Consider the following 19,493-nt stretch of genomic DNA (forward strand, 5'->3'; position numbering starts at 1 on the left):
ATCTTTTTGTACATGTGGAGCTTTTCTCCCCGGGCCACCGCTGAAAATGGACATGTATCCAGTCGGACTCTCGGTTAACAAATGTAAAATAAATAAAATAACTAAAATAAAGTTGCTTCAAAGAATATTTCGTAAAGTAGTTACTTCAAAGCATAGTATTTCAGAGTTTACTGTGCATTTGAATATTATTACAAGTACCTGGTGTGTGAATGTTCATACATAATTACAAGGGCAATTTTGCATTGTGTTTTACTATTATATGTGGGCATGGCAGAAGATTTTCCCAGACCGGCACCACTTGTGTTTGATAATAGTACTGCAGAAAATTGGAGAGTGTTTGACCAGGAATATGATATTTTCATATGGGCTGCTTTTTCTGACAAAAACACACATACAAAAGCATTTATTCTGCTTAACTTAGCTGGCTCAGAGGCTGTTGAAAGAATGTTCATTTGTGCATGCACCTGCTGTGTTTGCAGGGGAGGGGAAAACTGCCATATAGTGATACCGGCCAAAACAATGGAAGACCCAGAGTGCTTAAAACATACATTTAGAGAAATGTGTAACCCCCAAACGAATATTACAATGGAAAGGCACTTATTTTACACGAGATCAAAAGCCTGCTGAAACTTTTGCATCATAGGCTCATAGGTTAGTACTAAGACTGCCCTTGTGAGCCATTTTAAGCCTAGCCAATTATCCCTTATGAGACTTGAATCCTGCAACTTGTGTTTGTAAGGCAAACCCCTTAATCATTTGGCCACCCTCCCAACCCAATCATATATAACTGACTTGAGAAACAAGGGTAAAACTTGCAGATTTGATGATTTGAGAGAGGTGTTCATAAAGGACAGGCTTCTGTGTGGTATTAATGATGACACAGTGAGAAAGATTTTCCTTCGAGACAATGATTTAATGTTGAATAAGGCCACAGAGATTTGTCAGATATATGAGCTTACAGAAAAGAACACGAATGCTTACAAATGAAAACAGCAGTGTAAGGCACAGTGACAAAGCTCATGTTGATAGTGTGCAGCATGTGGTTAAAAGAAACAGGCCCAAGCACATAGCAGCTACTGCAGGTCCTGTAACAGTTCCTGATAAACACTGAGTCTTTCCAGAAAATTCCAGAGCATGCTGAGGGGAGCATAAGGGTGAGTCAGCAAAGTCAAAACATGTCTCCCCCCCCCCCTAGCTTCATAGTCAACTGTCATAATTGTGGTGGAAATCACGAATCCAAAAAAAAAAGTGCTTAGCTTTTGGTCAGCAGTGTCATTCTTGCAATAAGTGGAATCATTTCAAAAGGTTTTGTAACTCAAATAAGGCACATTTTTTTATTAAGACATGCCATTCCAAGAGGCAAATTGATCAATTAGAAAGCTGCAACCCTACTTTTTATGTTGATGGTGTGCATGTGCTTTGTGAAACAGTTAATGCAGCAGATTTGTAGGCAAAGAATGAAGTCTTCTGTACTGTTTGGATTAATGGGAGTCCCATAGAGTTCAAAGTAGATACTGGCTCAAAGTGCAATATTATGTCAGCAGAAACATTTTCTAGAGTAAATGCTACAGAACAACTTGATTTGACAAAGTGTGTGATGCTTGTTGCTTATGATGGTGAAGAGATTCAAACCAAAGGCTTAGTAGTGCTTTTAAGTTATTCTGCTGGGAACAGCTATGACTTGCAATTTTTCGTAGTCAGACACTTGCAGTCATTACTAGGCTTCAGATATGTTTGAAAATGGGACTGCTTTCATTTCATAAAGAAGTTTACCATGTAAGCTTGCATGACAACAGCTCAAATTTTCCCAAACTGTTTTTTCTGAGTAAACTGATAACAGTTGTATACTCCATGAAATTAGACCTAGAGGTCAGCCCAGTTTTCAGACCAGCGCAGAAAGTTCAAGTTGCTATGCAGAGCAGAGTCAAAGCAGAGTTAGAAAAAATGGTGCAGTTATGAGTAATTTGTCCAGTAGAAGAACCTACTGAATGGGTATCCTCCATGGTAGTAGCTCATAAGAAAAGCTCAGATATCAAAATATGTACTGATCCAAGAGATCTGAGCAAAGCATTAAAAAGGCCTCACCATCCAATGAGTACAGTCAAAGAGGTTGCTGCCCTCATGCCAAGTGCCAGTGTTTTTTCTGTCTTAAATGCAAAAGAGTTGATTTTGGCAAATTTTGCTTGACCAAAAATCTTCATAGTTAATCACATTCAGTGCACCATCTGGAAGATACAGATTTCTGAGAATGCCATTTGGGATAAATTCTGCCAGTATGAGATGGAGCAAATTATTTCAGGCTATTCCTGTGCTATTATAGTAGATGATATTCTAGTAGGAGGCAATGGTGAAGTCGAACATGACAGAAACCTCAAGAAAGTTCTGAAAAGATCGTGTGAAGTGAATCTTAAGCTAAATCCTGAGACGTGCAAATTCAGGCTTAGAGAAGTTACTTATATTGATCACTTGTTTACCAGTTCAGGCTTACGAACAGATCTTTCCAAGCAAACAGCAATTCTCGGGATGCCAGCTCCAGACAATGTCCAAGCCCTACGTTTTCTTGGCACAGTCAACTATCTAGGCAAGTTCATTCCAGACTTAAGCCAACTTTCAGCACCGCTCAGAGCTGACACTCAAAGATGTAATTTGGTCATGGTCAGAATAACACCAAAGAGTATTTGATGCCCTGAAACAGAAAACTGCCAACCCACCAACTCTTAGCTATGATGTTCACAAACCAGTTACTATTTCCTGTGATGCTTCTAAGTTTGGTATAAGTGCAGTCATTCTTCAAGAGGGTAAACCAGTAGCTTATGCATCAAGAACTCTTACCCAGACTGAGATGCAGTATGCCCAGATTGAGAAAGAGCTTTTGGCAATTGTGTTTGCATGTTCAAAGTTTCATGATTATATTTATGGTCGACCTATCCAGATCGAAACTGATCACCAACCTTTATTTACTATTTTGAGAAAGCCTCGGCATACAGCTCCAGCTAGACTGCAATGCATGGTGCTCAAACTGCAGAAGTACAACTTCAATCTTGTTTACACAAAAGGCAAACTTCTTTATCTTGCGGATACCTTACCCAGATCACCAAAAAAAAAAAAAAACTCACAGAACAGCACAATGAGCAACTTGATTTTGAGGTTATGTAATTGAGAATTTTTTCTTCCACACATCCTGATGAGTTCAGAACTCACACAGCTTCAGATCCAATTCTGCAGAAGCTAAACTTCTATCAGTCGATGACTGCTTTCAGATTTGTGAAAGGTTTGTGTCAACAGCCGAGATCATACATTATGGAATCATAAGGAATGGAATTCAGACAAAATCAGAAACGTGTTACCAGTGTCCAAAACAGTGTTACAGCATCTTGCCTGTGACAAACACTCTAGATTTCAGAGCGACTTGTCCAATGTTCTTGTTCCAGAGAACATTCTGTCAGCAGTGCACGTTCCTGAGAAAATACCCAAGACTCCTCAAGCAGAACATTCTCCAGTGACTATCCCAGTTGCTAAACCCAGTCCTAATAACTATGTCACAAGATCAGGTAGCATTTCAAACCCACTTCCAGGTACATGGCAACCTGGACATTACTGTTTTTTCTTTATTAGTGTCTGTATAACTGCATCCCTATTAATATGCTATTGTTTACATGAAACAATTTTGTAAAGAGGGAGGATGTAGATCAGTGTGTGTGATGTACCATTAAGAAGCTTTCCAGTGAGTCAACACATGCATATAAGGACTGAGCACCAGACCTCTCAACCATACCGAATCTTGTTTTTTATTGGTTTTGAGGTCAAAATTAAGGGGTTCCATGAATTCCCGAGTGCCCCCTTTAATTTATGAATTTCCCAGGTTGTTTTTCAAATTTTGCTGATGTCATCATGTGCAGGGGTGGACTCAATGACATCATCACCATGAGCAGACTGCCAGCCTGTCAGAATTTGGCTGAGGGCTGGAGGGGGTGTGTCTGTTTATTTTCCATACAGCAACCAGGAACGTGTTGAGTCCAGTGACAGTCCCAGTCACAGTAAGCTATGGATTCAGTCTTCATCATACCGTTATTATGGCTGGATTACTGTTGGATGTAGCATGCTATTGTTCACTCGCTGTAACTTTCTAAAGTGCTGTGTAGAGGAATCTGTATGGCACCCACCCTGTTGCAGAAGCTATTCAGAAAAAAAGCCAATCCAAAAAAAAAAGGAGTTGAGTTCAGGTAATGACTGCTGCTGCAGACAGAGTAAAGGGAGAGGGGGCTGCACTGTGATCTTTTTCTAGTAAGTGTTGAAATAGGAGCAGTTTTGGATACCCTAGTAGGTTTAGTGTCCTGCAGTTGTCCAGTATATGACAGCAGCTTTAGCTGAATGTTGCATTAGAGGTGATATCTGCATAGACCCCCTTTTTACACCAAAAAGGTTCCTGCACCCTTTTCTGGTCAAGCAAGTCCTTTGGCCCTGTTTACTAGTATATCACTGTGTGCAATACATTCAAGTGTTACGTATTTCTTTAATTTTGGTTACTGACCTTATGGGTTGCACTGTTTATGCCATAAGTAGCTGATGTTAAACATTAGGTCATTGTTTATGCAAACCTACCATGGATCACAGGCACTTGTTGGTTTGCTATGCTGGAACCTGGATGTCCACTGTACATGCAGATTCGGTGGTGCTGCACCCGCCAACCTGTTACTGCCAGGTAGCAGTAGTTAGTCTGTTGCTACTAGAAACGGTAATTTCTGAATGTGTGCGAGCTATCAAAATATTTTTGCTGGGGACGTGGTTTGCCTTTATTAGTAATGGGGATATGAGATGTGTTAACTAAGTGGGAATTCAGTGGCTTACGTCAGCCCTTACATTTTCGTGACATGGGAGAATGAGGTAATTTTAAAGGAAAGAAAGCAGTAGTGATCAAAATCTGTTATGGAGTTGAAAGAGAAACAGTTATCATTTGAAACGTCTTAATGCTTTTCCTTTGTTCTACAAGTTTAACATTTTCTTTTGTGTTATGTTCTCGGCACTCAAATTTATTGATTTTTTTAAGCAGTACTACCTGCTTGATGACAGTGAATTTGTTGGTTTTATATAACTTGTGGTTTCTTTGTGGGTATAATAAGATTGAACAAGGTAAAGGCACAAACCAACAGGAAGTATAAGCATAGATAAAGTAGGACTTCAGCAGAGTAAAGACTGGCTAAAAAGTCTGTACAAAAGTACACTTACATGGTAACAAGACTGTTAGTATAAATCATACTTCTCAACTGTACAGATTTTCACAGAATGTCCAGATTTCTGCCTCCTATTTTTGGTCCATTTTTCATAAATGTGTGGTTTTCTGGCAAATTAGTGGCAAATCATTAAAGATTAAAGTTAGAAAATAATAATAGACATTTAAGTTCATACCCTTCAGAAAAGTCATGCTAATGCAAAACCTGTTATTCTATCAACTTTCTAAGTTTGTAAGAGCAGTATTTAAAAACTGTCCCTATTTTTGGGCTTTTGTCCCACTTTTGTTTACGGCTTTATCAAGATTTCTTGCTCTAAGAGGTTGAGAGGCGTGTGTGTGTGTGTGTGTGTGTGTGTGTGTGTGTGTGTGTGTGTGTGTGTGTGTGTGTGTGTCTGTGTGTGTGTGAGATTTACTTAATGACAGCTTTGTGTGTGGGCATGAAGGCATTACAGAGCTTCACCGTGTTATTACTTTTACTTTACTTAATGGCAGTCTTTAATAGCATGCAGAAATGGCATGGCATGGCAGCTTCCAATCTTTGCTTCTATCAGAATGTGTTATTTAATGATACCTAGTAACTATGAACCTGTTATCAGTTTGCCATCCATTCTATATTGCAATATTGCAACTATAAAAATAGTTTATTTATTTTTTTAATCTAATGTAGGTAATTTATTCCTCAAGGGCAACAACAGGCACTTTATTTGTAGATGAAACAATGAAATATAAAGCTGTTTGATAGCAGCAACCTCTTCATTAGTTACAGATCTTACAGATCTCTTTAATGTGGATTATTTGTATGACTTTTACTTCTGCAGAGATTGTGCTTGGGCCATATTTTGGTTATCTCTTCAGTTTACGTTTGAAAGTTGGTATCCAACAATTCCATTGGAGTGGGTGGGGTTACACAATTATGCATCCAAATGTTATGTTAAGCAGCGTACAGATTTGTACATATTTTTCATGGGCTTTTGTCCAGATTTTTGATGTTTCCAGGTTGAGAGGTATGCTGAGCACATGCAAACAAGAGTGCCATTTTGAGTGAGCATTCACGTATGTAGTCAGTCAATTAGTTAAATAGTTCATTTAAGTTTAATGTTCCTGCCATCCATCCTCATGTATTTGTATACAATAAACTACTTAAACGAACACCCAAACCTCAACATCTTCTTAATGCACATAAGAGTGACGTAGGTCACCTTTATGCCCTACGCTTGCACGGGAAGCATACATCTGCCATACGTCATTCCCTAAGAATAGTGGCTTTGGTATGCTCTCCAGGCATTGGGCTATCCTTGGCAAAAGATCTTAGAGGTGATGAATACTGTAACAGTGATATGGAAAGACATCTAGAGATCCATGCGGGTACCTATAACAAAGTCCAGTAAAGAATGCCACCTATTCCAGACCTACTGTGGTCGGGCTGGATAATGTTTGAACAGTGTGGTACATGAACAAATAGGCGAATAATATCAAGGCAGTAGTCATATGATACATAGCTGTTTTTTTTTCTTTTTCCCTGCAAAAGCTGCTATGTCTGAAATTCATTTGCCAAATGACCAGATGCACTGAATGATTATGCCATTGAAAATGACACAGTAGTGCAGCACAAATGCACTTTTCTCCACATACCATATAACCCTGCAGGTAATCATGCTTAATTATGGGGGGATTAAGGGGTCTGCCCCCCACTCCAGCTTAATCTGAAATTTGTGCTGTATCTGTTTTTCTTTTTTCTCAAAATCAGGACATTGAAAATAATCTTCAGAAACAGCAGTAAAGTCCATTTCTATTCCTTAAACTATCCAGCATTCAGTCCCATCTCCTCTGCCCTCCGAATCTTGAAATGGATGGATGCTCATGACACTTAAGTAACTTTGCATATTTTGTAAGGTGTAGATTATCTAAGGTTTTCAACAGTCTGGTTTGCTATTAAGAAACTACATCCTTTGTGGAAATGCAGATGACTTCTTTTGCTGGTGTTAGCCAAGGATCCACCTTTTAAAGAGTCGCATTTAGCAGAACAGACAGAAGTGGAGGTAAATGTGTTTTCCTTGTCACAGTACATGCCTTCCATCAACTGTCAGACTACATATCAGGCTTTTCATCACAGTGTCGTATCTTTATAAAGCCCACATTTCCTCTTTTGCAATCCAGTCAAATATTAAGCAGGGTCCAGGTCCACTGGTGCTGCTCAGAAAGAACTTCAACATAGCTGTCAAAATTTCAGCTGGTCCCCACCACCTTTTGTGTTTTGAAATGGGTAAAGATGCACTTCTCAGTACTTGGCACCTTTTATGACTTTGAAGAAGGCACATAGGCTCATCAGAGACCAAATGAACAGCTTCTATAATTTATTATCCAGATCCCTTCCTGGATCTAAATTTTGTAATGCAACAGTTTCCACACTCTTTTTTGAGAAGATTTTTTACATGGTGGTCTTCTCTGGGTCTATGTTCATGCATCGAATATGGAATACAGCGAATAGGTTATAATCGAACATGAGAGAGAAACATTACACTATCAAAAACACTTATAATAAAATAATTCATTGAATGGCCATAGTTGCATACCAGCAGGGTCTAATGGGGACAAAAGTTAGAGATGAGGTCCTGAGGCAGAGCTGGCTGTCACCAATATAGCAGGGACATTCCTGGCCAAGATTAATGACTTTATGTACCACAAAAGAACTTGAAGCCTAAAATTCATACCCTACTCTGACCCAAACTCTGTCGCCAGATGTGAAATCAGTGAGACTAACTAAAATACTTAGAGAGATACCTTGAGTCACAAAAAGGTGAATATGACCAACTAACATCCTCTTGTTACCTGCTGACCAAGAGACAGAAGTGGAGGGCCATGATGTCTAATGAAGGAAAGGCCAATCCCTTGAGTGCCCCATTTTTAGAGACTCAGTCCAGAAAATTATTTTGAATGGCAACTTAAGGACATGACTTGAGGAGAAGCTCTGAAAGACCACCACCATGTTTGCACCACAAGAATGAGAGTCTGCTGACGGTCTGAAGTCTGAAATCAAAGCAAGGTGTCAGACATGCAATCACTCCCTGCAGAGAGAGATCAGCATTATACTCCCCTGCCTGATGAGGTACACTCTACAAACTCTGTGAAGAGATGAAACAAGAGTGGTACTATAAAAGCCAATCAAGGTGGGAGGATTACCCATCTATTCTGAAAAGGATTTATCAGTGGTGTCTCACAGGAATATGTAGTTGGATCATTCCTCTCAGATATAAAAGTGGGAAATGGGCTACAGATAACCAAATGTGCAGTCAGCTGAAAAGTGGGATAAAATACCTAATTCGGTACAAAATGACAGTGTTTTCTTAAATGGAACACACAAAAAAATATATAACTGATGCAGTAGTAATGACCTAACTTGTAATGTCAGAACAATGTGACATCATGATACTTGCTAAACAGTACATAAATTTTTTTTGTTGTGTCTTTCGGCTTTTCCTGGTTAGGGGTCACCACAGTGGAACTTTGGTCCGCTAATGACTGGCAGTAGATTTTTACGTGCCGAGTTGCCAGCCCTGACGCACAACCTTCAACGAAGGTACGCCCATTCACACATGTCTCCACACAGAAAACTCTCTAGCTGAGAATCGAACAGGACAGCGTCTAACTGTGAGGCGATGACGCTACAGCACCACCACCACCGCAGTTAAACAGTACATACATTATGACTACAAAATGAGCAGTCAAATCATTAAAGATCCACAGAGAGAAGTACAGCAATTTAAACTTTTGTGCATGGGTATATTTACCAAAGTCAGAAAAGTGTATTCTGTTGCTCATTTTTTCTAAAGGGCATGTATAATCACTCCATGAGATACCACTTTAAACCCCACTGATATGATCTACTACTGACTAAATACAGCTTTCAGACAAGACATCAGAAAGAACTTGAAAAGATGCAATTCCTTACAAAAGAATTCAAATGGTGGGAAAATGAGACCTCTTCAGAAGGACTTTTACATTCTGATACTTACAAGTTACATAGAGGTGATCTCTACCTGTTCTACAAAGTGATCTCTTGTCTGGTTCTACCAGAAGGTACATATCAGGAACCCATTACTGAGGAAGCTAACACCATATTGGGAAACATAACACTGGAAGTAAATGTCGCTATTAAAAATTGTGAAAAGATCCGGCTCTTATCAGTCAAAACACAAGTCATCACAGGAGATAAAGGGAATGGGGCAAGGGTGCAGTCAGAGTTAGAAAACAGACAACTGCCCTGCACCAGCTCTGCGCTACAGAAAGATAAAGCCCTGACTGTGACCAGATGACCTGAGACCGAATAGAGGCTTAAGAAACTGAGTGAGCTGGGGATAGGTGGAGGACAGATGAGCAATTTACAGTGTATTCAGCTACTCTTTTGAGAATGGGTCCTGGCAGGGCAGAGACATGGGTGGGTCTACCCAAGCCAGTGCAGTAGTCCTTACAAAGGTGTGCCAGAGAGAAGAAATATCTGTGTATCAGGGGCATTGGTAGTCAAGCTGAATGATACTTCGCGTGCATCACCACCATGGGGAGGAATTAAGCAGCATAGTTAACAAAATGGTGCTGTGATGGCTGCTAGGATGATGGCTCTGTGATCATCATCTTATCACAGGAAATTAATGAACTGGGAACAACTCTCTTCCTGTGAGGAATGAATAGGAGAATCAATCACAGGAAGCTGATGGATGACAGGCAACAGGGTATGAAAAAACTATGTAAATAAAAACAAAGTTCTCTGGTAGTTAAAAGAGGAAGGCTGGAGAACTAGTAAACTGATGCAGCATGCATCATCTACCAGACCAAACAACATAGGAAAACAAGAGACTGGAGGAGAGAAGAAAGGAGTGGGATAGGAGGAAGATAGTAACACTCATGGGGGATCTGACTCTACAAGAAGCACACTTGGAGATTCAGAGCTCCACGACAGAGAGGCAACGGGTTCATTGAGATGTTGGACTATGAGGGGTTCAGCCAACTGATGCAAGAAGTTATCAGATGGCACAGAAACTCTGGACATGTTCTTACGAGGGTATGATGCTTTCATGGGGAAAGCACCCTGAAATCCTCAAGAATGTCTACCAGCCAAGAGTTACCCAACAAGAAAGGTATGCAATGGAATTTCAGGAAAGCTTAAAGGGCAACCCCCTTTTGAGACTGATACCCAACCAGAGCAAACAGAAGGGAGCACTGACAAAAAAAATTGATATTGAGCTATACAAATATCCTATGGAATAACCACAGTGCAGACCCCTTGCAAAAGCAGGGAAGAATTGGACCTCAAATGTCCAGTGAGGAAAGGAAGGGCATTAAGACCAGGAAATGGGCAAAAATACCCTATTTTGGCAAGGATGGGAGAGAGGGGGAGGGATGACCCCCCACTTGCCCAAGAGAGGTAAAGTTTAATTCTGTCCTAAAGGTTTTGCCAATGTAGAATAAGAACCAAAAGAAAAAGAGAACAAAGAACACGACAATGGTGGCAGAGCCGGATCTACTTTTAGGTGACCTAAGTAGGTGCTTAAGGCCTGAGTTTACTGGGGGTTGCTTTTAAAAAAAAATTCTGAGTTATTGTTGCTGCTGGCATACTATGCTTCCTTCCAAGTCACTGCCCACTCTCCGCCTTTCCCTAAATACAAAACAGCCCCATAAACCTTGAAAGTCATTGTTGATGCTGACCGGACAGTGGACAGCCTCAGAAATCCTTTGGTTAGGACATTCCTGACACAACATCCAGATGCATGGGCCATCTTGAGTAGTACAGATCTACCACATGGCGGCAGAGAGAAACATCAGTCCATTTATAAAGCTGCAGCTGCCAAAGTATATGTGTACAGAAAAATTTAACTTTTTGGCAGCAAGCAAAGTCCGTCTGTGGGAGGAATTTAATTTACAGCAAACTTTGAGCAGAGAAACAGCAGGAGAGCATTACAGGAAGATGATGACAATGCTGCCAACACAGAGAATTAGTTTCATACAACAAATCTATGCATTCCATTCCCCCAGTGAATACAGTAGCTCCCAGTGTGTTTGTGTGTGTGTGTCTACATGTATGTACAATGCCACAATTAGGGGTACTGCCTACAGTCACCAGCACAACCATTGTAGCTGACTGTTCAAGCAAAAAATGCTTTGTCCACTACATTTGGTAAAATAACTAAGAAAACTGTCACTGAATAAACAATTAGGACACACTTAGAAAGGTTTATATTTATATATTTACTAAATATGAAACACTGCATAGAACAAACTAGTTATAATGTTAACTCTATGGTATTACAGCTGCACAACTTAAAACATCTTACTGCAGCTACAAACATTGCTTTTTCAGTATCAGGCACTGAGTATCTACAAAATAAGCACCTTAGTTAAGTATGGAGATGTGGCACCATTCTAAGTTGTACTTCCAACCTTGTATTATTTCTTTCAGAAACATCTTTGCTTGAAGAGATACAACCAGATATCTTATTTTGGTTCCAATATCTCCAGCTCTAACACACCAAATAAAGCTTTGTGGAATGTTCTTTCCCACTGAGCTACTTGATTCATGTAAACAATTATTAAATGAAGTGTTAAGAACATAGGCTGAAGAGAGATGATGAAAAATGAAATGTTACAGTTATCTGGCAACCACCAAGTTATGGAACATTGCAGGGTGCTTGCTATCCAATCACAAGTTTGATATCCATTCAGAATTCCCAGTCATTAATATCTAGTCTTTCCAGATCAGATCCTATTCTAGATACACCTGCCCTTGAATCTTCAGACCACGGTCCTTCAAAGTTTTTTGTTTGAACTGCAGGGCGCAGTAATTCAGGCAGAGCTTCAGATACTCTTCTTTTGAGCTGCAAAAAAGTGAAAAATAAAAAAAAATTAATAAATGAAATCAAGTTTTTTCCCATTTAAATTTCATTACACAGATTCTTACACATGACAGTGACAACCCTGATATGCTCTCACTAATACTGTTGCACTAAAAACTTGACAATACTGCAGATCCTTTGTCACAACTGTGTCACTGACCCTGTAGAGGGATGATGGCAAAGCAGCTGCTTCATTTGGTATTAGTTGGAGAGGGAAACAAATCACAGCAAAGCTGAACCCAGCAGTGAAAAAAAAATACATGAGCTACTGTTGGCTTGAGGGATCACTCCTGAAGCCTCATCAGAATATATCTGCTGAGACTGTCCATGATGTAGTTCACCTACCCCAGAATATGCACTGCTACCACAAAATGCTGTGAAGACAACACCCACTGCCACACTCTCATGGCCTCTATGCATAGTAGATAGGACCTGGTTCCACCCTGTTTGTTTATATACTAGACTACTGACATGTTGTCTGAGTGAATGCAAATCATGCCAAAAGGGAGACAGCCCTGAAGAGTCTGCAATGCTAGGACGACTGCCCTGATCTCTGTGACATTTACATGAAGGTTGGCCTGTACATCAATCCATGTCCCTTGGACCATTCTCTCCTTGAAATGCTGCCCCCATTCCAGAGAGGTGGTGTCTGCATGGCCCTGATGAGAAGGGTAAAGGGTCTATTGTCTCCTAAATGGGACCGTGAGAGACTCCATCCACCAAATCTGATCATTTCTGCAGCTCACACAAAGACAACTTGGACTATTCATGGCCCTTTAGAGTACACTGCAAGATCCTCATGCAGTATCTCATGTGAAGAACAAGGAGACTGTATGTCACCATTATTAGCCTGAGGACTTTCAGGACACGAAATGCTGGGGGTAAAAGGTGAGATAGGATAGATACTGCTGCTCATAGCAATAAGAGCCTTTCTTCTTACAACTTGACTATGTTCATCCTTATGTCCAGATGGCAGCCAGTTATGACTAATGTTCAGGATGGTTGAAAGCATTTCTTTTCTATTTTGATGGATATACTCAAGGACAGACAGAACTGCAATAATCAATCTCTGGCTGACAGGACAGAATTCTTAGTTGTAGGAGCTTGGAGCCAATCATCCAGATATGGGAAAATGCGTATTCCATTGAGTCACAAATGAGCAGACACTACAGTCATGCACTCGGTGAACATTCAAGGACAAATGGCAAGGCATAGAATTGGTAGTGATTGGCTTCAAGCAGGAAGCACAGGTACCTCCTTGACTCTTTGGCAATCATAATGTGAAGATAAGCATCCTGAAGGTCACAACCAGAAATTCACCTGTAGACAAGGTAAAATGGCTTGCAATGTGACCATCTGGAATTAGGTCTTCTTTACATAATGATTTAGGCCACAGAACAGACTTAGGGTCCTTTGACTTCTTTGATACTAAAATAAATCTGGAATAGATCCAGATTCTTTCTGTTCTGGTGGGACCTCCTGGGTGGCCCTTTTTGTCAAGAGACTAACAATCTCTCTCTCTCACTCTTTTTTTTTTTTTTTTTGCTGCCTTTCTTTGGTAGGGTGGAATGCCTGGAAGAGGCAGGGTGTTTACCTTTGGGGTTGAGGAAAAGGTAAAAACAATATTATGCCTTTTCACCCATCTGTTCTAGGTGATGGCCACCTACGCATTTGGATGAAGACAGTCAAACCTTGACTAACTTCAGAGGGAAGCAGCCAAGCAACCCTTCAAGGATGTTAAAGTTGCTTCTTGGAAAAAGAATCCCTGATTCTGCAGACCTCCTCTTCCCCTAAGACAGTGTGCACTAAAGGGACCTTTTCTGATATGGCCACCCTGGTCTAAACAGAAGTAAAGGGGGGCACTGGGACTTCTTAAACCAGAGGGACTCAGGCACTTTCTGATTTCTGCTGAAGGATCTTTGAGGGGGGCTCAAATTGTAGTCCTAGGGCTGACAATATTTTGTCTTCCTGCTAACTCTTTAGTAATGTCTCTAACTATGAGTACAAATATAGCTAGGATACATCAATGGTGGTGTCAACAAAGGACTCACAAAAACAAAGCCAGGCATGGGACTTCATGGAATGCCCAAGCCTGCTGTTCTAATCACTCCATCTACTGCATTATGTATCATTCTCATGGAGAAGATGCATGGAGCTAGCATTTTGGCCACCTGAGACCTGAGCTGTTTCCTACACTCATGTAAGGACAGTTTTCTGAAACAGCTCACTGCTTGTCTGGTTATATCTCTTTGGAACCAATGTAGCTTAATGCCCTCAGGGCAACATGCATAAGTTCATGTTCCCCTTCTGTCCATTGACTATTTCCTTGTTGGAGGGATAGCCAGCTACACTGCCAGACTGCTTTCTCTTGGTGGCTGCTGATACAATAATGGACTCCACCAGAGGGCCTTACTCCAATGCAGTCTGTCCAGGGGGGGGGGGGTTGTCCAGCTTACATGGCATAGCCTCAGTAACATCAGACTCCCACCATGCCTTCCCTGTTACCTAGTCAATCCAAGGGTCATGAGGAGTATTACCAGGATGTAGGGAGATGACCTATCGACCTGAAGGACTCAATAGCACTTCCTCATTTGGGGAAGGGGGTCTTTGGGCCCAGGAGCCCCTCTAATGCATTAATTTTAAAATGTTGCTGAATTTGGCATCTTCTGGAGCACTGTGTGGACCCTTCCCCTTCATCCAAGTCAGTGTCAGGGCTGAAAGACTCTGTGGGGAATCAATATGCCTCCTTTTGCACATACATTTTCTGGGCGGATCTAGAGGGCAACCATCCAAACTGCCACTCAGCTCTGTGGGAGCATCCTGAGGAGGTTGGGTAAGGCCTTTGGGACTACTCCCATCCTTGGAAAGGATGATAAAATTTGAAAGAACAAAGTGAAGGGTGTGGGGGGATGGAGCAGAAGTCATTTCAGTATTTCTAGCCTTTTCTGAAGTAAAGGCAATTATCCTCTTGATAACAATCCTGAATCTGTTGGCACTGAAGATATCCAAACTGGTAACATATTGGTCCCCATCAAAGCAAACATCAATGGCACCAAGGTCAGAGGCACAAATACTGATCCTCTAGATGGCTGCAGCATACAGATCAGAGCAGAGATCTCATGTGCTGAAGACCCAAACACTGAAAAAGGTCACTGAACAAGCCAGATCAAGGACTGTCCCAAGGACTCAGCTTTAATGGCCTGGCACAGTGACCACTTCAACTCCAACATTCCTGGAGTCAGGTGGATTGGATGAGTGGAAATCAGTGGAGTGTAATCCAAACCAGATGCAGCTGATCTGTGAGGCTCTGGGAAAGGCGATAGCTCAAGGACTTCCAGTGCTGAAACATGGACTGGAGAAAAAGCTTGTGAGGGAGAAAGTGGGCCATCCCAATCCGAAATGATACAGAGGAGGATTGGATGATTACCCTTTATATTTTCACCTTCATGAAGGTCCTTATTATCATCCTATCCCAATCAATCTCTGAGGAATTCTGGAAGGAACTAGCAGACCTGATGCAGGACATAGGTGTTTGTTGGGAAACAGTAACGAAGAAGCCTAGGCAATTTTCTCTCTCTCTCTCTTGAATGGCTACTTGATATTCTTTTACTACAGTAATCACAGATAACTATTGTCTCAATGTGTGTGTGTGTGTGTGTGTGGGGGGGGGGGGCACCATAGACAAAGATGTTACTGAAAAGACCTTTAATAAAGGTGGCTGTGGAGGTTCTGATCAAGGAGTTTTGGAGGAGGAGAAGGTTTTGGCTCTTTAGCTTTCTTTTTCTCTTATCTTTTCCCCTCTGTTTCTGTATCATTTTCTTCAGTTTGTCTTTCTCTGGGTCTCTGTCTTTGGTTCAGAGGATGAAGGAGGACATAATCCCTTTAGAATCAACTTATTTTTCCAATCCTAAAGGGAATGAGGCCAAAGCCCTTAACAAATTTCACAGGACACCTGCACATGCTACCACCCCAGGCATACCATGAAGACATCATGAGTATCTTGTAGTGGGATTCTGTGGCCACAGCAGCTGCATTCTTGAAGCCCCTGTCTGTTCTCAAATAAATGCAGTACCCACAACAACAACAATATTAACAAGCACAGCAACAACAATATTAACCAAAGCAGAAGGCAATTTATCACTTCTACTATTGTATGACAAAATAGAAAGGTTAAGCTGATGGACGCATCAAAATTTCCTCTCTGTTACTAATACAGGAAGGAGCAAGGATGCATATAAATAACTTTTTTTTAATGAGGTAGAGCAAGAAGGAACATTAGAAGGATAATAATGGGATAAATATGGTTAAACCTGGACAGGGAAGCAAACTACAAGTTAGGTTACAAGAAAAAAAAACTTGCCTTGAGTGCTGGCTCAATGATCTATGGTGCTTATGCAGCAAACAATATCTGAGGCAGTGCGGGGAACAGATGTATGATGTGAGTTCGGAAGCAGCTGGAGCATGAGCACATGGTGAAGCAAAATGTTGCCAGATAGGATCCTCCTAGTGTCAAACTCCCACAAGTCGAAGTGGATGGACAGGTTGACACAGGATCCTACCAATCTAAAGCATAAACAGATAAACTCTTGTGGCAATGCCAGGAAATAAAGAGATGTTCTTACTGCATAAACTAAGCTATGGGAAGACTCTCCTTGATGGGTCCCACTGAGCAAGTTCATCTTCACAAATTAGAATTCAGTCAAAACATTGTAAGGAACTGTATTTGGTGATATCAGTGGTCTAGTTCTAGTGCAGAGGATTATGGGTTGATAAGAATCCTCTTGTTGATCAACAGACACTGCAACTGCAAGAATGTATCTGTTATATCTAACATTGAGGCCCTTTACTTTCCTTGATGGTCCAACTCAGAGGGCTAAATCCTATGCAGTAAGCTAACAGTGTGGAAGGTACTTGAGGACTATGAAACAAAAAGTACAGCAGTGTAAGTAAACTTACCAGAGATGATGTTCAAAATTATCACTGCTGCAGTAACCTTAGCTATATGGGTTATATGCTGCACAAGATATAATACTGTGCCAGCTTCCATAGATTAAGGGGCACCTTCTATGCACCCAAATCACTGTCAGTGCAAGTAGAGCTGAAGACCATCAACGTTTTGGGCACCGAGCCCTTTCGAGCTTTCTTGCCAACTGAAAGGAGGAGGCTAGAGCCCTGAAAGAGGTTTATGCTAAGTAAGCAAAAATCAATGTCCTCACTCTGAAATTAAAAATTATACAAAAATATGGAGGATAGAGGGGTAGGGTGTAGCTACTGCAGCGATTATTCGAAAATCTACAGTTATGGTAAGTTTACTTACACAACTGTACTATGTTCATTTGACCACTGCTGTGGGAGCCTTGGCTAATATGGAAAGACTAACATAGCTTACGATGATTGGGAGGAGGAAGCATAAGGGTCGAGGAACCCCTGGAGAACCGTACTAGCAAAGGCTGCTCTAGACCTGGAAAAGGGATCTAGTTTGCAGTGCTTTGTAAAAGTATGTACAGAACACCAAGTTGCTGCTTCTAGAATCTACCCTTTTCCAAAAAAGTCACCGATGAAGCTAAGGCGCTGGTACAGCATGCCTTAGCCCTGTCTGGAACTGACTTGTTGTGGTTGGTATTTTTCTTACCTTCATAACAAGTGAATAACTGGTCAAGAGTTTCTGAAAGTTTTAATTCTGTCAAGATAATGTCCGAATTATCTGTAGACATCAGAATATGAAGAATTCTTTCTCCCTCAGGTTTAGGTTTTTGAAAGAAATCCGAAAGATGAATAGCTTGGCTCAAAGTAAACTCTGTTACCACTTAAGGCATAAACACCTTACCAGTTAATACCAGAACCATAGACTGCCTCAAGAATTTTAAAGTTACACTAAAAAACTACTTTAATTCCTATATATGCTCTTGCACCTTACCAGAAAGATAATCATCTTGACTATCCCCATTATATTTCAACATAACTTCCAACAACATGCAATGGAAATCTTACAATCAAGTCTTTGCTGCAGCTCTTGGAACTTCTCTAAGCACAGAATGTTTTATCCGTTTGAATCTTGTAGAGTCTTGATGAGTTTCACTGAGTTTAGTAGAATCTTCTATAGTGCTGTTGAACTCTTGCATAACCTTGTATATTCTTGTACAGTTTAGGATAGTCATTTTAGACTCTTACACAGATGTGTATAATCTTTATAATACTGTTTAGTCTTGTAAAGTTTTATAGTGTCTTGCAAAACCTTGTCAATCCCTGCATAGTCCTATATTTCATTGTAGAATACTTTAAAAGCTATATTAACATCTAGTAAATCCTACAATTGTAATTTATTACTGTATATTATGCATCTCACAGAGCATTAACCTAAATGTCTATATGTGTATTTTAATCTTTATATCAAGTTGCGGAGCTTTTCTCCCCGGTCCTCCACTGAAAACGGGTTATGTAACCCAGTTGGACTATCCTGGCTAACAAATGTCAATAATTTATTTATTTATTGACATTTGTTGACTGGGAAGGTCCACTGGATCAAACACCCATTTTCAGTAGAGGTGGTGGTGGTGGTGGGGGGGGGGGTAAATAAATAATTTAATATTTGTAATAATTCATAAATAAATATTGCATTAATAATTTTTAATAATAAATAAATAAATCAATAATAAAAGATGGATTCGCTCTCAAGGAAACTATGCCTTTGTGGAAAATGAGATATGGTTGACCTACCATGAAAGCTTGCAACTCAGACACTCTTTTTGTAGAAGTCAGAGTAATTAATAAAACTGCTAACTTCAGATGGGCTTAAAGTATTTCACAAATGGAGAGTTAAAGTTTCCAATGCAAAGGTACGATCCTAACCAGGAGCCACCTATTTTCTAGGTGGCCAGGTATGCAGTTCCCCTTTCAAAAACACTAACATGGCAATGCATTGAAGGGGGGGGGGTCCATGGGCAGATGTGCTAAAATGGGCAATAATTAAACCTTGACAGATGAATAAGAAAAAACACAGAGGATAGCTCATACAAATATGGTAGAGCATAGAAGTACTAGCCTTAAACGGTTCCCAGATCATGTCTTAGCACCAACTAGGCAATATTTTACCATTTAGTAATATATTTTTTCCTAGTAGCAGGTTACTTTGCCCTCACTGATACTTGCTGCATATTTTCAGAAAATATGTGCCAAAAAGTGATCATCTAGGCAGTTAGTTGAAGGGGTTTCAAACTGGGGTGTAGATCCAGTCTGTGAGGAAGCTTGTGGTAATTGTCCTTGGCCATTCCCAAAAGGAGGAGAACCACTGTTGCCTTGGCCAGAAGGAAGTTACTACAATAATCTTTGGAAAGTCCTTTTGAATCTTCATAATGACCCTGGACATCAGTGGAAAGGGT

At 40.6% G+C, this 19,493-nt stretch overlaps 1 protein-coding gene across 5 annotated transcripts in view; it reads right to left on the reverse strand.

Moving 5' to 3' along the window:
* Positions 1-11,450: 11,450 nt before the first annotated feature.
* The window catches only part of STRADA (STE20 related adaptor alpha), a 923,993-nt gene continuing 915,950 nt past the window's right edge, over positions 11,451-19,493 (reverse strand). For all 5 annotated transcript variants that reach the window (XM_044055203.1, XM_044055206.1, XM_044055205.1 and 2 more), the window contains one exon: positions 11,451-12,096. In XM_044055203.1, coding sequence (XP_043911138.1) covers positions 11,941-12,096 — 156 coding nt within the window. In that variant the 3' untranslated portion in view covers positions 11,451-11,940. The remainder of the gene's footprint in view (positions 12,097-19,493) is intronic.

The sequence above is a fragment of the Protopterus annectens genome, chromosome 13.part0, assembly GCF_019279795.1.
Source record: "Protopterus annectens isolate FY-2018-M chromosome 13.part0, PAN1.0, whole genome shotgun sequence".
NCBI lineage: Eukaryota > Metazoa > Chordata > Ceratodontiformes > Protopteridae > Protopterus > Protopterus annectens.